The sequence below is a fragment of the Vanessa atalanta genome, chromosome 22 (assembly GCF_905147765.1).
Source record: "Vanessa atalanta chromosome 22, ilVanAtal1.2, whole genome shotgun sequence".
Lineage (NCBI taxonomy): Eukaryota > Metazoa > Arthropoda > Insecta > Lepidoptera > Nymphalidae > Vanessa > Vanessa atalanta.
In genome coordinates this window covers 9451383-9472414 of record NC_061892.1, presented here as the reverse complement: position 1 = coordinate 9472414, position 21032 = coordinate 9451383, and the positions used below count along the sequence as shown (strand labels likewise).

The 21032-nt window shown below is 33.0% G+C and overlaps 3 protein-coding genes across 4 annotated transcripts in view; all 3 read right to left on the bottom strand.

Moving 5' to 3' along the window:
- Positions 1–21032, bottom strand: part of LOC125072682 (LHFPL tetraspan subfamily member 3 protein) — a 30436-nt gene that overhangs the window by 2044 nt on the left and 7360 nt on the right. For both annotated transcript variants that reach the window (XM_047683343.1, XM_047683344.1), the window contains exons 2-3: positions 2269–2367; positions 1678–1824 (exon numbers count right to left, since the gene is read on the bottom strand). In XM_047683343.1, the coding sequence (XP_047539299.1) occupies positions 1678–1824; positions 2269–2367 (246 nt within the window). The remainder of the gene's footprint in view (positions 1–1677; positions 1825–2268; positions 2368–21032) is intronic.
- LOC125072680 (tektin-4-like) lies at positions 12626–14251 on the bottom strand. Its single transcript, XM_047683341.1, has one exon. The coding sequence runs from the start codon at positions 14213–14215 to the stop codon at positions 12692–12694; it is 1524 nt and encodes a 507-aa protein (XP_047539297.1). The 5' UTR covers positions 14216–14251; the 3' UTR covers positions 12626–12691.
- On the bottom strand, positions 15593–17134 carry LOC125072681 (tektin-4-like). The gene has a single exon (XM_047683342.1). It carries the CDS (start codon positions 17087–17089, stop codon positions 15593–15595), a length of 1497 nt encoding a protein of 498 aa, XP_047539298.1. The 5' UTR covers positions 17090–17134.

The window sequence follows — 21032 nt, the reverse complement described above, 5'->3', positions numbered from 1 at the left end:
CACATTTTTGTGTTAGTCCTAAGATTTCTGTATTTTGTTTTTGGTGTACAATAAAGTATATTAAGAAAATATTTAAAAATAAACTGAAACTACCTAAAGACTATTAACTTAAAAAAACACATAAGTACATTGTATTAAATAACGCCAAGGTAACTGATCTTCTATAAGCGTTACAGCTGGTAGTATAAATTACATGGAAATAAAGGACCCCCGGCCACTAACTGCGGTACCCCGTTTAGCCGACAGGTTCGACGTAGACACCTCTATGCCAATCAGTGGTCGTTTTACCTAGAGGTAACATATACATGCTACTAGTTGTAGCCCGCGGTTTCGTTCGCGTTTTAGGGATTGCTAATTAGGTATTAGGCATAAAAAGTAGATTACATCAAATTCAGTTCAGTTTACTTTGCCTTGAAAGAGCAACAGACAGACAGAGTTGCTTTCGCATTTATAATATTAAGTACATATAAATAATAGGACAGACATCTACAATCCTATTTTCAAACTATGATTCCATCGTTGTACAATAATTTACAATCAAAATATGTTTTACTAGCGACCCGCCCCGGCACGATACAATTCATTATGAAGGAAGGTCAAAATTTTATTGTTCAGCTTGCACAATTTGGAATCGGTGATATCTTCTAGGTATCTTCTGGTTTAAGAGGTATTTCTTAAATATCGTATTTTCAACAAAAAATATGATAACTCGGCTATGATATAGGTTTATCAATTATCAGTCAAGAATAATATATTTTTTTAGCAAAGAAAAGTTGTTAGAATTGGATCATTCATTCTAGAGATAACACCTACAGACAAACAACAAAAAATCTTCCTAATAATATTAAAATAGAATATTCATTTGGGCTCGTATAAGCACTTTTGGATAATTATTTTACAAAATAAAATCAAAAATGTTAAGACTGTATGAAAGAAGAACCACCGAAAAAACAGTTGTAAAATTCAAAAAATACAAAGTTGTATAAGTTACACACGACCAGTTGATATGTACACGAGATCCAATCACGCAATTAGGCGTTACTAATGAGATTATTTTCATCACCAATTAACTACTTGACGGCAGCTTAAGATTATTAAAATAAAACCTTAGGGCCAAATTTACCATGTCGGGAGCCCTATTCTAATTCGGGGCCTATCCCTTTCTAGTTTCCTAAATATTATATACATATTTTGGCCTGCCCCTGGTCGGTCCCTAGCCGAAGCAGGCAGTCTACTCTTACCTAATGGATAATGCAAAAAGCACAAGGTGCGTAACTGTTAGGTGGCAAAATATTAGTGGTGGGTAGTACCTGAGTTAGTTCTGACTATTGATAGAAAATGACACGATCGAATACACAACATCTTATCAATTACAAAATATCACATAACACTCGGTAATTAGGTTAAGGGGAGGCTATTTTCCAGTCTGATTGTCTCACGACACGCGACACGCTTTGTAGTGATGAAAGCGAATGCGTAAAAATATGCAAAATCGTTTATGTATTCAAGTAAGATAATTAACCATTTCTACAAAAAAATATATATACATTACTCATATTTAATGTTTGTTTTTATAGCACTGGTGCCAGGGCGCCCTGCAAGACTTAGCTTAAAGTATGAGTATGTTATGCTTTGATAAAAATAATAAACTGACACGTATGTATGTCTCGTATGTACCTTTATACAGAGAAGACGTGGGATAAGCTGTGTCTGGCTGTAACTTCACGTGCCGAGTCGCCAGTATGAAGGCGAGCGCTGCGAGTACGATGCCGTCGAGACAGCCGATCACGGCCAGCAGGTAGGCCCAGCGGACGTGACAGCGGCCTGGGAAATCAACATAGAATCTTTGTTAGTATAATTAATACGAATTTTATTTAAATCTACCTTAAAGTATGTATGTGCAGCAATTAAAATATCAAAAGAAGGATATAACTTTCTAAATCATGTGACCCCCCCTTATTCAAAGGGCATAAGATCGATGGAAATTGCGTCTTTTACGAGAGGCCTACGTCTAGCAGAAGATTTTAAGAATGTATTTAATATAGTCATAGATCTTATAATGTAAGAGTGAATATAGTAAAAAACGTGTACAAAAAATAAGGAGGGAAGTACGTTATCATATTGACAATGTAGCTCAAAAATTTAATATAATTGTGATTTTAATGTTATATTCTGTTACGTATTAAATAGTGTTTATCGAAATAGAATGTCAAAAAAGACTCGAGTGACGCGTGGTAATCGAAGATACGAAATGTTTAACAATATTACCAATATTATACTGGTCTGCAGTTGGGCCGCACGTCTCCTGCACGGCCGTTTCGCTCCAACCGGCGGGGTACACCGCCACGCCTCCAATCATGCACAGAGCTGAAACAACATATTAATAAAATTATTGTCTCTACGTATATGTACATAAGATATATTATATACAAACACTCCTCACCACAAGATAAGTTCAGTGAACGAATTATAACAAATCGTCATGTAGTTTCAACAAATAAAAAATTGATACAAAATTATTTTTAAATTGTAATATATAATAAATAATAAATATTTTCTATATTATCTACATATAATTATAATTTAAACCTGCAGCAATTAGTATGTCAATTTAAAAATATTTCATAATGAATTGTTTTAAAGTTATATTATATACCATGAACTACGTCTAGTAGCTTATAAGACTAGCTATTACTAAGCCTCCGTAGGTTTAAATTCCGAGTCTAAATAATAATAAATAGTTATTCGGCTTTTCTAAGCCAATAAATTATCAGTTTAGACATTTCTTCCAAAAACACGTGTAGTAGTTCAAACCTGTGCCTCATTTCTCTCCGGTGCATCGGTTCTTGTGCACTAGTAAGCGCGATATACTCAGTCAATTATATCAAAATACCGAATGTAAAAGTCGATGCACTTATAACAAAATTACAAAGAAAAGTGAAACTCTATTATTAGTTACGTAAAGGTACTAAGATGATATTTTACGCCAATTTCAAATGAAAGTCATACGAACGAATCGCTCGTCTACGCTCCGATAGACCGAGAGCAAGTTTCACCGACCTTGTATTGTGGAAGGGAAAATATTCGCCCTGAATTGAAAGTAAATAGAAGTTAATGAGTTAACGAAAAATTCTTATAGTGTTGAGAGGTTTACATACATCGTTGTCTTGCTTGATAGGGGAGTTACCGATAAATGTGTCACAGGTCTGTTTAGCTCGTATCATCCCGCACTGACATATTATGTAAAACAATCGTATTTTTTTTTTGAAAAATATATTTCAAAAATAAGCCGAAAGTTCCTTTGGTAAAATTTTATTCAATAAGAAGATTTCAATAAAAAATAACTTGTGATAGACAGATTACGAGCAAAAAACGAACAATTACGTCTGTTGTGTAAGTCTAAGTACATTGGTTACTTATTTTCATTACTTAATTTTTTATGTGATACGGAGATGAATAAATGACTTACTAATTATACCTTTTAACATTTTCCGGGATAGGCTTGTGAACAGAAAACTAATCTTCAGAGTTAAGCAATGTTGTCAGAGTTAAGTTTTAAAGTTGAAATATTGAAGGTTGCTTATGTGCTTCCTAAAGTAGTAGTGATGAACTTTAGGATCTGCATTAGTACAAACTAGTCACTAACCACTAGGCAGATAGACTCACTAGGCAATCAAGATAGCCAACACATTATATCCAATTACATTATCAAATATCCGTTTAAGTCACCAGCTTTATGTCCTGGCATTTATCTCTATCACAATGCGCAGTATCTGGTAATTATTTAAGAACAATAAAGTTCAGTTCCCAGGTATTTTAGTTAAGTATAAACGGTATTTCCAAAGGTCATTTTTAATTTACTATTTTATAATATTTTGGATTTTACGCAGTACCTATATCATACCTCCACTGGTGAAGCTCGTTTTTAGCTCAGAGGATCGAAATTGTGATTCAACGGGGAAATGCTGCTAGCATTCTTGCCACCTTTCCACGCGGTCAAGATTTATACAGTAACTATTTTTAATTCATATTTGTAGATATTTACACTTTAACATTACGAACAAACTGCATTTTGATAATACGAAATTAAATTATGAATTATAAGAGCCACGTGAGCTCTTGATCAGAACAACAACAGCTATAAATCAATTAAATGTCAAGATACTTTAAGATTTTTGCTCGATAAGTAATTAATGTAAGCCTTGCTGTCCTCTAGTGCGTAAATAGGTCGATGAGTATCATTACCATATAGACTAGTAATTAAAATATTATAATGAGAAATTAAAAAACAATTCACACAACGTTTTCTCACAGAAATACGCAGAGCGTTAAGACGTCTTTATTACTCGGTGTTACTTAATTCGAACAAATCTTTGCTAATAGATGCATTATGTTTTTTTTTTTGTTAATTAAATTAAGATGTCGAAAACATATCGCAAACTGACAACGGATTTCGTCTGTATTTTTGTTTCAACACTTATTGTTTTGTCTAATTTCCTAACTTATCTATAAATCTCTATGAGATATACTTTAACCGAATGATAAAAAAATAGGTTATGAAATAGTCTTTTATTATAATCTACCTTTAGCGTTTAGTTTCACCCGTCCTAAATCCCCTAACATACTTTAATGTTACCAATAATATTATTGGTCCTAAATGTATTATTACCTACTGATACACAACAGCGAATTGAATTAATTTACAATGTAATTACATATTATTATTTATTTATTTTATATAATACGTTTCGATACTATTAGGTAGGTTTTATATAACGTTACTGACCGCAGCATGTAACGGTAGTCACGATTACGAATTAAAGAAAGAATAATTAATATCATAGCGAGGAATGTGTAACCAGTGAAACTATAAATATAATTTTATACTAGCTGCTCGTGATTTTATTGCCACGGTTTTTAATTTTTGAAATCGACACAGCACAACGAAATTTTGTAGGTTAACTCAGCTATTGTAAGATTGTTTTAAATGTTTCGAATACATTATCATCCTCCTGCCCTTATCCCAATTTTATTTGGGGTCTGCGCTGCATGACTTTTGCTTCGATACTTCTGTCTGTCGTCATCTCTTAAGCAACATTTTTCCAGCCATATCGTCTTTCACACAATCCATCCATCGTTTATTTCATCCCCTTCCTTTATCCATCCACGTCCATGTTCAAGACCTTCCTCACAACATGGTCATCATTCCTCTGCATAACGTGCCCATTTAATTATTTTGAATACATTTTAGGAAAACCAGAATACATTTTTCTTGAGTATTAACGAGTCGTATGTTAGTCAATAGTGAACATCACCCTAGCAAGTAATTCTAAAAGTAAAATCGACTTCTCCACGGACCATGAATTCAATGTACCGACCACAAAAAAAGCCCTTGTAATATGTAATCTGTAATTTCTGCAATAAATTATGAAAAAATAAGTTTAGCACACACTGCAGATAAAGTGTATTAGATGGACGATGAAAATAATAATAAAGAGAAAAAACCAAATAAAGGTAACCGAGAAAAACAAAATCGAAGTATTATAAAGAATTTCTTGTTTTTGTGTAATGTTAGTTTAGGTATATATTTTGTTTTTTTTTATTATTATAGATATAGATTTTATCATTGTCGACGGTTGTATGCGCGAGCGATCCTGTGGCGCCTCCCGAAGATACGGTTGTCGATTTATTAATCTGAGTTATTTATATTTAAATATAGTCTATTCCGAGTTGCTTACAAAATTAATATTAAATGTTAGACTTTTTTTAATTCAAATTCAAGCATGTTCGTTCTACGTAACGTTGTGAGCGAGGGAGCATAGCGTGTACGTGTAGTATCCACTGATGGTCCTTATAAATACATAAGATGAAAATGCAGATGATCCGAATATAGAAACATAATAGGCAAGTACCGTACACTGTGCATCCGTCACGGCACTTATTACGTGACGTTACAGTCAATTGAAATTATCCTAAAGCCGTTACTTCATAGATATTTAGAATTTACTTTCGTTTCCATCAAACCACGTAACGGTAGACGTGCGTGGAGAATTTAATCACTTTATTTCTGGTGAGTACCAGTTGTGATGTAGTCTAGCACGTTCATTTAATAAGTTTTTTAAAGATAGTATGAATCAAATCCAATTAAGTCTTATTTGCAATAATTGCATTTACAATTAGGTACCAAGATAATATTACAATATTCTACATATGTTATAATGGTACTTAATTGTAAAATCCTTTACCTTGTATCCTATATTATTAAATACTTCTGAGTTGGTGGTAGGGTTTGTGCAAGCCCATCTGGGTAGTTATGTACAACGCACTTATCACAAATACTATCATCAAACTACAATACTTCGTTCCCAATATTGGTTGGAATATTGGAACCAATGTTTATGAACGATAGTGACTACTTAGTGAAAGAAACTCAGCAAAATTACGTAAATATATTTTATTCTGAAACTGTTCTCAGGCAATCCTTTCATTCCCAAGTCGTCATCTATACTATATTTGTTTAGCTGACACCGGCACCAATAAGTAAATAACCTCTAAACGAACTATCACTTAGCGCCTGTTAAAAGGTCACAAGTCTACCTTGATCTCTCACCCATTATAGTAATGAAACTATAGCGATCGAATGCACATACATCTTAAGAGATCTATATAGACTAGTTGTTGCGGTTTCATTCGCATTTTAGGGGTTGTTCGTAAGGTGTTAGGCATAAAAGTCACTACACCAAAGAGCATGAAACAAATATATCTTTGAGTTTCAGTGCTACACAGATACGTTGAATATGATTCGACCTTGTAATAATCGATCGTTTAACAAGCAATTTATCATTAGATATAGTCTAAATTCGAGTAGGCGTAACGTGAGCCAAGCAGTGTACCTAAGTGGCTGTTATTACTTTTATTAGTGGTAGTTTCTGCGTCAGTGGTATATGTGTGAGTTGTTTGGTTAGTCCGTCGAAAACAGTGATGCGATGCGATGACGTGTGTTTGGAGAAAGCCTTCATTAAAGGTCAATATTTGTTACGACGACACCGTCCTCTTTACTACGTCTTTTTTTTCACGGGTCTGATGTCCTAACTTACATGACATTTATTCCTAGACGTGGACACGGTCAGAAGTATAAACAAGTTCTTGCCGAGTTTTGTGCTTTTATTTATAGATTTATTCTATCTAGCATGTCAACACAGAGTTGTGCTCTTTTTCAGTTTATCATCATCATCCTCCTCATCATGCCCTTATCCCAATTTTACTTGGGGAAGGCGCAGCATGTTTTCCTCTTCCATACTTCTCTGTCGGACGTCATTTCACAAGTAAAATTCCTTCCAACCATATCGACTTTCACAGAATCCATCCATCGTTTCTGTGGTCGCCCTCTACCTCTAAACCCATGCTCTTTTTAAGTTGATAATTAAAACGAATTAATGAGTGGTACACAGACGAGCACGCACAATGTCTCATTATCTGTAAAATAACGTAACTCGAACAAAGTATCGACAATAAAAAATATATTTTATAACATAAAAATCTTAGCACCAGTTGTGTTTGCACAGCTCAATCGATTGTGTCGAACTAGTTTAAAATGTATTTTCAAGAATTGAACGAATACGAAGTTAAATATCTCGTTAAAACAGTATAAAATCAGCTATGTGAAGTATAGATTCAGCGAAACATGAACAATGTGTTAATACATATTATTATATGTTAAGACAGGCGAATATTTGAAATAGTTTCCATTAAACACAAGACTCGCACGAATATACACGCTAATCGTTCTTGGAGATAACGACACGTCGTCACGTAGAGACATTTGTTACACTCCAATTTTACAAATTAAGACACTATACAATACACTTGGAGTGAACTACGTAACATAACTTTGTTCTTTAGTAACATGACGGTTTCTCTCGTTAGAGTCCATATACTGAACTGTGGTTGCCTTAGCATTTAGTCCGTCTTGGTAGTACGATCTTGTGCAAGCCCGTATAAGTCTACCACCCACTCATCACATATTCTACCGCAATACAGGAACACTTAAAATTGTTATTCCGTTTCGAACGGTAAGTCAGTGTTAAATTACGGGCACAAGGCACTCAACAGCTTAGTTTTACAGGTTGGTACTACATATAATAATGTATGGGATGGTGAATATTTCTTAAGTCTGTAAACTTTACATAATATAGCCCGTTGGTGGTGCCAGTCTGTCTAGAATCTTCAGAAAAAAAACTATTATAAAAGTCTACTTGAATGGACTTTATATATAACGTTTGTAAATAACTAGTAGAACATAACTTAGTAGCAAATTTTTATAAGCCTTCATTAATCGTATTTGTTATTTTGAGGCTGAGTTTACAACTATAAATATGAAATAGTTTCGGATTTATAAAACTTCAACAATACAATATTATATTCTGATACTCAAAACATGTTCGATGGTTGAACTTGAGATAAAAAACTCTTTGGAGCAAAAAAATCTACGTTGTTGCAAATTATAAAAAAATCATGATTCATGATTCACGATTCGTCTTCGACATGCTAAAAGGTACCTCGTTGGATCAATTAGAAAAGATGCTTTATTTTAAACTAATTGTAGCGAGCGTTCTAAGGATCGGTTGTCAGGTGTAAGAGAGTAGCCTGTGTATTTCAATGGGGTTCAAGATTGCTTCATAACAAATTACATCAATTTCGGTTCAGTGGTTTTCCCGTAAAAGTTCATCAACCCTCATTTATAATATTATAGTATAGATATCATATTAATAAATAAATAAATAAATAAATAAATATCGGACAACATCACATACATTACTCTGATCCCAATGTAAGTAGCTAAAGCACTTGTGTTATGGGAAATCAGAAGTAACGACGGTACCACAAACACCCAGACCCAAGACAACATAGAAAACTAATGAACTTTTTCTATAACGCCTCCAGTTTCGATTAGATTAGTGAAAATGAAATTTACTCTAATCCAACCGAAACTGTGAAACGCAGATACTTATATAACAATATTATATACTAAACCTTTCCCTGAATCGCACTGCATCTTCTGGTATATGTTTGCGCAGTGGGTTAAGTAATGTCAGTTAGGTATTACAAAATAAACTTTTATTAGTTTCGATAGTAGTAGTCACATTTAGTTTGATGATCATATTTAAATTACATAGTAAATTTTACTAATTTGACAAATTGTTAACATAAGTGCTTGTTTTCGTAATGAAACACGTTTCGTAAGTTTTGACGTATTGTATTGTATGTAAGGATTTGTGTATAGGAACGATTCTAATGGCTCTTTAATTGTATCTTAAAAAAGATCGGTTATTGATGTACAGTAACTTTTTATTAAATAGTTAAACCGGGCGTTTATCTATCTAAGTACTTGTATTATGCAACAAAATGAAATTAAAAAGTTAACGACACTATCAAAGCAAAAACTCGTGAAGAAGAATCCCCATGAGATGCTTTAAATCCGAATATAAGTACAACACTTGTTTGAACGTTCCTAATTTGGTTAAAATTCAAGTTACAACTATAATTGTGAGTGTAGAATTTGAACATCGTTTCAGTGGTTTTCCCGTAAAAGTTCATCAACCCTCATTTATAATATTATAGTATAGATATCATATTAATAAATAAATAAATATCGGACAACATCACATACATTACTCTGATCCCAATGTAAGTAGCTAAAGCACTTGTGTTATGGGAAATCAGAAGTAACGACGGTACCACAAACACCCAGACCCAAGAAAACCTAGAAAACTTTTGAACTTTTTCTACATCGCCTCCAGTTTTGATTAGATTAGTGAAAATGAAATTTACGCTAATCCAACCGAAACTGCGATACGCAGATACTTATATAACAATATTATATACTAAACCTTTCCCTGAATCGCACTGCATCTTCTGGTATATGTTTGCGCAGTGGGTTAAGTAATGTCAGTTAGGTATTACAAAATAAACTTTTATTAGTTTCGATAGTAGTAGTCACATTTAGTTTGATGATCATATTTAAATTACATAGTAAATTTTACTAATTTGACATATTGTTAACATAAGTGCTTGTTTTCGTAATGAAACACGTTTCGTAAGTTTTGACGTATTGTATTGTATGTAAGTTTGTGTATAGGAACGATTCTAATGGCTCTTTAATTGTATCTTAAAAAAGATCGGTTATTGATGTACAGTAACTTTTTATTAAATAGTTAAACCGGGCGTTTATCTATCTAAGTACTTGTATTATTATTAAATTAAAAAGTGAAGAAGAATCCCCATGAGATGCTTTAAATCCTAATATAAGTACAACACTTGTATGAACGTCCCTTGGTTTGGTTTTATTTGGTTAAAATTCAAGTTACTACTATAAATGTGAGTGTAGAATTTGAACATCGAGCATTTGCTGTTTCATCTCATCTTTTCGAAATTTATGGAATAAGTTTCAAACTTCATCAACAGGGACGATCTTTACTCCCAGCCGTGAGGCACACCGGTATACTTTAAATTTTAAGAAAAAAAAAACCTTCAGTATCAATCACGGTTTAAGTGGTCATGATATTTAGGTAATCGTAACGGACTTACCATTAGGCGTTAGATCTATATTTAAAGCTCGGACTCAGACATGTTACTCAATATAGATCCGGTAACAGAACATATGTTTTTGGTAATACTTGGAGCCAACTAGCGCTCATAACTCAGTTATTATCCAATGAATTACATAAAGTGTTCACATTCTCTGATGATTCTCTCTTCGACAGAAGCGCCTTAGATGTGACGATACGTCTGTTTATTACATAACTCGGTTACTCGTCTGCTTCGGTAGATGTAAATTAATAATGTGAATGTTTTTAAAAAGACCATATAGTCTCTTTCGCAACCCAATTTTTAAAGTTGTTGGAGCGACTGAAAGTCTATTGGCAAAATTGGCGCCGTTAAAGATAAGCCTCTAGTCCACAACTTTTAGCACAAATGCAGGTGCACTCTCTTTTCCTTATTCTTCGGCGTTTCGAACCGTCCGCGTTACGTGCCTTCCAGAAATAAGAGTGCAATACTAAAAACCTCCCAATACCTAACACTCAATAAATTGTTTTTGATTCCATCCAGGATTTAATATTTAATTAATAAATAAAATGAGCCGAGATGGCCCCGTGGTTAGAACGCGTGCATCTTAACCGATGATTTCGGGTTCAAACCCAGGCAGGCACCACTGAAATTTCATGTGCTTAATTTGTGTTTATAATTCATCTCGTGCTCGGCGGTGAAGGAAAACATCGTGAGGAAACATGCATGTGTCTAATTTCAACGAAATTCTGCCACATGTGTATTCCGCCAACCCGCATTGGAGCAGCGTGGTGGAATATGCTCCAAACCTTCTCCTCAAAGGGAGAGGAGGCCTTTATCCCAGCAGTGGGACATTTACGGGCTGCTAATGCTAAAAAAAATAAAAAAAAAATAAAACAATAACTAAACGGAATAAATAACTTAACAACTTTTACTGTCGTACTCAAAATAGTAATACTAATATTTTTACAACCTTTACTTGGTGGTAAGGCTTCCGTGCAAGCCCCTGGTTATGTACCATCATCATTCGACTGCCAAATAGGAGTACTAAATAATGTTGTATTTCAAGCACAAAGGACATTACATCTTAGTTTACAAGTTTAGTGGAGTATTAGCGATGGAAGGAATGGTCAATATTTATAGCGCTTATATATATATATATATATATATATATATATATATATATGTACTATCACAGAGTGGAACATTTTCCCATCCGTTTAACTGTATAATAAATGAATCGTGTGGTCGTGAGTCGTGTCGTATGTTATAAGTAATTTTACATTCGAGTGAGTGGTCAAAACTAATGTTCCCATCACTGACAGTTATCTTTCGCATCTATATTGTCTATGTCTAGTTACTATTCGTATTGACTCACGCGTCCCACTTTTTATTCGGAATGTCGGAACTCTAATTCTATTATCATGTAAAGTACAAATATCAAATACGCTAACAGTAAGGCATAATAGTATACAAAAGACATAGATCTATTTTATTATGTATCTCGTATGTGGTATCTATTTTAAAACTATTATAAATTACAGAATTATATACAGAGGCGACATTTTGATTTAGATTGGATAGAATCACGGTCTACAATAAACTTATATTTCAGGAAAGACATATAAATGAAAATTCTTGTTTTTTTTCCTTTCTCTGCTTTAATATGCATGTATTATACACATAAACCTATTGAACCAACTGTTTAATTGTTTATTGACGAGGTATGTTTTTTGGGGGGCTAGGACCAACACTGTTGTGCGCAGAACACCTCAACAAAGTTTAAATATAATCGAATGTATAGTATAAGAATGCATAGCGGAGATACATACAAACATTCAGTTTTATTTATAAAAAAAACATTATTACGAATCTGCACACTCTAATTTAAAATTTATGATTATTCCTATACGCACTGAAGGCTAATCAAACAGGCATTAGCAAATATTATTATATAATGTGACCTAAGGTCTTATGTTATGGTTCTTAAATATGACGAAATGAAATATTTTTTTAAAATTGCAAAGACGAAGAATATCTGTTTAATAAATGTTTTAAGAACAGTTAACAAGTCGTTGACATTCCATGCTTTAAATATAATAACAGAAAATTTGACAATATTCAGTTAACCACCAGCAAACTCCTCAGGAGACGGCATATGCGCACGAACTCTAGCGCATCTATCCTTGTCAATATTTAGGCTTTTACGTTTGCACGCAATGTCCTTTTCCAATGCACCGCGGTACTTCATTAATTCTGATCTTATGGCTTCTGCATCTCTCATTTTACCGTGCAGTGACTCTGATGTCTCTTTAATGAATTTAGCTTCTGCAATCAAAGCGTATTGAGCCTCATCCCTACAATTTTCGACGCTCGTTCGTTCGTAATTTCTGGCATGTAACCTTGTCATAACACATTTGTTTTTTTCGTCTACTTTCCGCAAAGATTCCTTTAGATAATCAATAAGGTTTTCTATGTCGGCAATTTTTTTGAGGTTTTCCTTTAAATTCTCTTCTAAGTTTTCACACATTGCTTCAGTAGCTTCAACTGTTTCTGCCAATGCACAATTAGTCCTGTCGGCCTGTAGTTTCATATCCTGACTTCCTTTAGTTATGACTGTCATAAGATCACCTCGCAATTGTTCAGATTCTTGTCTTACCTCTTCGCAATTTCTTATAACCTCTGCACAATAGTGTTGCCAATATTCTAATGTAGTAGCGTTTTCAGGCCATCTGGTCACACCAGGATGGTACAAAATTAAATTAGATTCAGGAGAAAGGGATACATTTTTTCGATCTACTTTTAAACTGATCATTTTATCGCTCCAATCAAATTCAATAGATGACTTAGCTGCTTTATTTTTTTCCATTTGTACTTCAACCTTTGCTAAAGTATTCATAAAAACCCTTCTTATTTCACCAACAATTGCTACTTCTTTGATTAATTCCTGTTCAGCATCATCTCTTACTAGATCTGGTTCATAGCGACCTGTGCGCAATTCTAAGCATTCTCTAGATATTGCTTCTGGCATCATTAAGATTCTACATGCACCTTTCAATCGCGCTCTATCTTCATCTAAAGTGTTGATCTCATCAGTGATAGCTTGAAGCGCCTTTTCAGTTTGTTTTTTCCAATGTGCTAAATCTTTAGTTCTTTTATCTAACTTTGCGTTAGAATCTTTTAGTTTGTTGTCTAAATTGATAAACGCATTTTCAATGTCCTTTTTAGTTTGAGTTTCTAATGCTTTAGCTTTATCAGTTGCACGAGGTGTTAGGATGTACTCATTATTTTTACGCCATTCGCCAGTAGAGTATCTTGTTATCGAGTATTTGTCAACCACTGGTCTAACTCCTGTGGTTCCTGCTTGCGGCGTCCAATCAATGTGACCAGCTGCCCATGGACCAATTGGACCCATTCCTAGAATATCACCACTGGTGCTATCTGTAGGCTGTGGCAAATACTTCGGGGGAGCTCCCGGAGGATAAATCTTAGGTTCCGGTGGTTTGATCATTCCAGGTACATACGGTGCAGCATGGATATTTTCATGTTGACGTACCGTTGTAATTTCTTGTTCGTTCCTTTCGGTTTCATGTCGACCTTCTCTAGGGCAAATGTTTGGACAAGTATAAGGATTTGTATTTGTAGCCATTTTTCTTTGAATTTAGTTGAAAGTGCCTTTGCATAAGAATTATAATAAAAAAATATATAATAATAAACTATACAATATACAATATACTATAAAAAAATATACAAAATATCCTAAATTGACATCTAAATGTCATTAAATAAATTGGTTCCTTGTAAGTGCCAGTGGTAAAAATAAAACGAATGGAGCGCATATTATGTATCATAACTATAAATGTCTGTAATTTGGTATAAAATAGGTAATTTAATTCCACAACGTAAATTTTTTGATTGGCGAATTAACAAATTAATGTAAACGATAAATATGAATACATTACATAACCGATTACAAATCAAAGTCTATTAATTAACCTAACGGAAGTTTTATATTTGTATTTAATTCCTAAAATGTTCTTGCAAATATCCTTTATTTAGCAAGAAATTACAAATCGTTAAGCATATTTGCTACGTGTAGTTTGTTTAAGAGTTATTAACGCTTGCCTATAACAGTATTTTCATAAACAAAGAATATTAAGTACCATACTAACTTAGCAAGTATTACATCCCATGATAAGGTCACAGTAATCACCATTATTACTCGTTCCCACTCTCGTGGGATGATAGATAAAGATGCTATTGTTTTTTTTTGTTGAAAGTAATTTTTGCTGTTCTTGAGTGTAACGATTCCGTGTTCCGTAATTATTCAACGGTTCATTAATTAGTTATTATCAACTGTTCATATCCAAGTTGTAACAGGTGACGTCTAAACAAAACTGCTATTTTACAATTAAATATGCTGTGGTTGTAGTTACGTTATTTTTCAAAGAATGCTCGACATAACTCCTATCAGACGCGTAGACGCGTCTCAATTATCAATAATTGAGAAATAGTACTCAATTAAAGTATATTGATTGACTGATTCAGGCGGATGATATACATTTAATTATATTTTGTTAAAATTACTATGTTATTATTTTTTCTCTTGTCGAATTTTCTCGAAGTACTTTAAAATTTAAATAATCTTAATGATGACTTATCAGTACTCGTGAGAGCCTAATTAAGTAAAGTATTCATTTGGTGGTTTTTGGCTGTAAAATTGACTTACAATACAATCTATAAATATATATCACTATTCATCTAAAACAAAGTAACATCTTTGTATTCTTTTGTAACGATGTTATGCAATCGACACTTGTTTACAAGACATTAAATAGTGAAAGGTGATTGCAGAAGCGGTAAGTTTCACCGAAACGAAAATAATAGTTTATTAATTTAATCATCCTCATCGTGACCAATTTCACAAATTTCTATCAAAATACTCATAAATAATTTATCATAAGAATTATATTTTTTACCAAAGTTAATAAACAAAAGCATTTAAAAAAAATCAATAAGAGTATAATTAATATCCAGCTAGTTCTGACGCAGATGGGTAATGAGAACGCACCATGCCACATCTATCACGATCGATGTTTAAAGTCTTCCTCTTCGATGCAATATCTCTTTCCAAAACTATTCTCTTTTCTAAAAGGTCCTGCCTCACTCTCTCTGCATTTTTCAGCTGACCGAGCAAAGATGTTACGGTTTCATGAATCTTTTTCACTTCCTCAATCAATCCCAAATGAGGCTGATCTCTAACACTTTCACCGTGAGGCCTCCAATTATTCCTATTGTCAAGCCTAGTTTGAGCTAATTTCATCGCTGCATCCATTTTTCTAACAGAATCCTGTAAGTTACTTATTAATAGTTCCATATCTGCAATTCTTTGAAGAGTATCTCGTAGTGTCTCTTCTAATTTTGTGCAAAGTTCCTGAGTTATTGCTACCGTTTCTGCTAATGCCATATCAGTTCTATCGGCTTGATTTCTAAGTTTTCGACCACCGTTGACTAAAATAGCATTGAGACTTCCACGTAAGTCAGCTGATTTCTGTCGAGCTGCTTCACAATTTTGAACAGTCTCTCTACAAAAATATTCCCAATATTCCAATGGCGCTGTATATTCGCCAAAGCGAGTTGACCCCGGTTTGAACAAAATGGTATTTGATTTTGTGCTAAGACTTAAGTTTATACTTTCGGTGTTGTAAGCCATCGCTTTATCACACCAATCATATTCTATTCTATGTTTTGCTGCTTTGTTTATAGCCATTTGCTCTTCAATTTTATCAAGTGTATTTTTCAATGTTGATCGAACTTCACTCACTAAGTTCATTTCTTTTATTAGCTCTTGTTCTGCTAAATCTGATACCAAATCTGGTTGAAATCGATTAGAGCGAAGTTCTAAACATTCTTTAGATATAGATTCCGGTAACATCAGAACTCTCGAAGCACCTTTTAAGCGTTGTCGCTCTATTTCAAGGAACTCGACTTCTTCTGTAATCGCTTTACACGCTCGTTCAACTTCAACTTTCCATCTAAATATGTCTTTTGCTTTTTGTCGGAGTCGTTTAAAGTTTTCGCTTTGTTGCTTATCGATATTACCAAATGCTTGCATCATAGATGTTTTGGCGTTGTATTCTACAATATTTGATTCGGTTATAATTTCAGGATCAAGCACATTTTCATTATGTTTTCTCCATTCACTTAAGGAATATCGGCTTATACTGTACTTATTAACTGCTGGTCTTGTGCCTGTCATCTTGGCAAGCGGCGTCCAATCAACCTTTCCATCGGGACTGGGTTTGAGGTTAGGAAGATGTTCTTCAGTTGGCATGACAGGGCGTGAACTTGGTTCTGTTTCGTCAGGTCCATGACTTTGAACAATTTCAGGCTCTTTAGGTTTTTGTTCTTCTAATTCTTTGATTTCTTCTAAGGCTTTCTCTGGGCTTTTATCGGCTTTTTTGAAGGCTCCGATATCTGTGCATACCTTCGGACATCTATCGTCTTCGGGAAAAGAAGTCATACTTCAATTTCTACAAAATAAATTATAAACGTAAAAAGGATTTTGATTAAAAACCGTAACTATAAAAACAAACACAGATGTAATATGACTGACAAAATAAGTTTTGATATTATATACTTTTATGTATAAGTCAAAATTGACATCAATGTACAAACTGTGGCTAGCCAGTTGCCTAGTTATTCCACGATTATTATGGTGTACCTAATGTGTAATATATTCTGACAAATGACAGGAAACATTAGTTGATATTAATAATAGTTGACTACTATTATTATTAATATCAACTAATAGTACGAGTTCCATAAGTTTGCAAGTTCCTAGTAGAGTATTATAAAATGTTGTTAAACTTGAACCTTGACATATAACATAGTTTTTTAGGTTTGCTTCAACCTATCTTTGTATTTTTTTATAATCTCAAATGCTTCGTATCCAAACTATGTACTTCAGTGTAAAATTGCACATTCTATAGAGAGAAGACACGTTTAAAATAATTTTATATTAAATATTATAGTTTTTTTTATGCTATGTGGAAAATAATGGATCACAATAATAAATATTGTATAATAAATTATGTAAGCAGAAATTAAATACAATAGTGAATAAACAATGAATAATGAAACAAATACAAAAACAGGTTTATTACATGTCCGGATACATAGACAATATTAAAAAACCTTCTTGAAATTGATTCAAAGGGAAATCTATACGACCATTTACGACATTTATTCTGAAATGAACGGTGAACGAGTATATTATTTTGAGGCGTTGTTTATCTGCTCGCATTGATTTGCGCCAGCGTCACCCTCATTATTATTCCTTTCCGCCGACAGTGAAAACTTGCAATTTCCAATATCCGACATTTGTCAGGTTATTTATTTACTTCGTTACAGTATAATCGCTCGAAAACTTTCTATATAATCTATATAATGTTCTACTCTCGTTTTCACTTCTTGTTTATTTATTTTATAAATATAGATATTACCTATTCGTTGAGATGGTTGTTTGAATATGGAATTGATGAAATATTTTTTTATTGACAAAATCGATCGAATCGATTTTTGTAGGGAATGGGATCAGAGAATATTCATATTTCTCAAAATTGTCTAGAGAAGGAGAACGCAGAGGGCGTTGGTGGATCTTTAGAAATATCTCATGTACAAAGATACATATAATTTTATTTATGTTAATAATTTCAACTATGAACCTAGCACTCGAACAATTAAATCTACAACAAAAATATTTATTTTCATCTTTACATAACCACAATTATAATAATGCTGTAATCATAATGCTCATTTCATTATCATTAAATTAATGAATATCGCGTAACTGCTAATGTTTTATCGTTTAATGGTAAACGCATTAAGAATATCGAGTCGTTAATGATACTAAACTATTTGTATTCGACTTAACATTTTTCGGTTAGTAATTTCAAAATCATCACTGGTCACACTAATCCTGCCGAATTTCATAAGTCCTACAAGATGGCGTTGTATGTTTTCCCATGCGTCGTTATTTTGTAATTTTTAACTCTTAACTGTAAATGTTGCATTACTGAGCTAACGCCACACATTCTTTGAGGAGGTTTCTTGTCTGTATATTATTAAAATTTACTTTAAATAGATATTGTATCAATTTGTAAATAGACACACGTCATCGGGGTATCTTTAATAGATAATATAATAATAGATTTAAGCTCCACAAATTTTCTATAGCAAGCATTCATAGTTCGCAAGAATGGACTTATATTGAAGAATAGTTTCGTAAAAACAACCTTTTTTTAACGGAATAAATATCGACTTTGTTCATCCTGAATATTAATTCTAAATATAAATTTAAATTGCAGAAGTTATTTAGGAGATGACTTGCTACATCCAAATTTAAAAACTTAACCGCTTCTATAGAAGATATAGGTATTAAAAGTTGCATACCCACTTGTATCCATATGCTCATTGGCATACAATGTAGCAGATAGTCGTACAAAGTATTAAGTTACATGGTATTATTATGGATTATTAAATTACCCGCGTATTATGTTGCATGCGATGTAAATAATTACGGGTGATTTACATATTATATTAAATAATAAAAAGAGAGAATTGTGTTAGTTTATGATAACTCACGAGTAAGAAATATGTACGATATGTATTATTTTGAAAATGTTAAATGTAATTGTAGATTACTATATGATACTACTGCTAATAAAATATTAGATGCGTTGATTCGAAAGATACGTAGGTAAAATGGGGCTCAATTGAACGATACCTTGTTACTACTACATTAAAAACGTCAAATGTAAAAAAAATGTCACCGATTTTCATCTTTGACATGATGTGTGTTGTCATTGGCAGTGTGAACGTATACTATGAATATTAAATATTTAGTATATGTATAAACGTGCACGTGTTAATGGTATCGTAGTGAGTAAATTTTTTTATTAGTTTAATGTATTTCTACTGCAAATTTTATAAAAATAATAGCTTTCAGTCCTTCTCCGCATAAAATTTAATAGTGCAAAATTTCATACACGTCTGTCCGTGTCTAAGTAAAAAAAAAGGGGTACAAAGCTATTGGTTCGGGTATTCATATAAATATAAAGAATAATTAGATAATTATTTATAGAAAAACACAAGAATATATGCTTTATTGTTAACAATTTTTGTTGCTAACAAATCTACAAATATAAGTCACGAAAGAGCAAAGAATCCAAACGAATTAAAGACGCTTTTGGAAATCGTATAATTCTATTTCAACCACCAACACAAGTGTGTGAGCAAACACAGGTGCATTTCATCGTATTGCATCACAATTTCCCCAATATCTGATAGACAGGCGAAGTTTAACCGTAGGAACAACGGCTTAGCGTACTCTCCATGCACTACTGAGAATATGTTGACAGTAAAAGACATTTACTGTCAACATATTCTCAGAGTTATACTCTTTATTGACCCCAACCGAGATTTGAAACTAGTGTTGTAGTCTAGATTTGCAGCTTCATAAAATAGTTACTAAATAAAAAATGTCTCTAACAAACAATAGTTTATTCTACTATGTTTGAAAAAGTACTTCGAAATGTTGATTTTCCTAATAAAAAGCCACAAAAAATATATTTCGGAAATAAACATGTTTTCTTGCCACAAAATTTTAAACATTTTTTATTCCCTTAAATTATTTGCTGTGTATACGACACACATTCAACGTTAAAGCAATAAATATTTGGTGTTTTTTGGGAAAATAATTAATTACAATCGCTATCGTCGGTGTGTAATGTAGAAATACTAGCATTAAAACTCAAGAAAAGTTGCTTATCAAAGTGCCACATGATATTGAAATGACAGTTTTTGCCTATCTGACGTCACACCATGGCGGTTCGTGTTTACAGACGTCACGTGATATACAGACTAAAAATTACGACTTTTAATTTTAGTATAATAAAATAGTAATGCGTTTTTACTACTCTAAATCAAAATATATAAGTATATTTTATTTTTTATTAAATTTCATGATTTATTTTACACTACCGAAAGTATCCTATTGTAAGATTATTCGATTATAATATGTTTCTTCAATTGATTAAGCAAAAACAGAAACTTGTGTATTCCGACTTTCACAGTCAGGAAACGTAAACAAACGACACGAAACACAATCATTCTTCCGACATGAATACATATTTATTTTACATATTAACAATGTATTCAAATGTATCCCGTGCGGTGGTCGCTGATTGTAATATCGCATCACACGAGAAGCTTCGTATTTTATACAGACGACAGCGAAAACGTTGGTAACACTTGTAAAGAGATATTACATTACAGCCGTCAAATTGTGATCCATAGTAAAGATGACCAGGCTGATCGAACACTAGAGGCTGTGGAATCCAGAATCGAACCACTATCGAACATTCCAGGGGTTTTGATACCCGTATAAATATTTACACATTTAT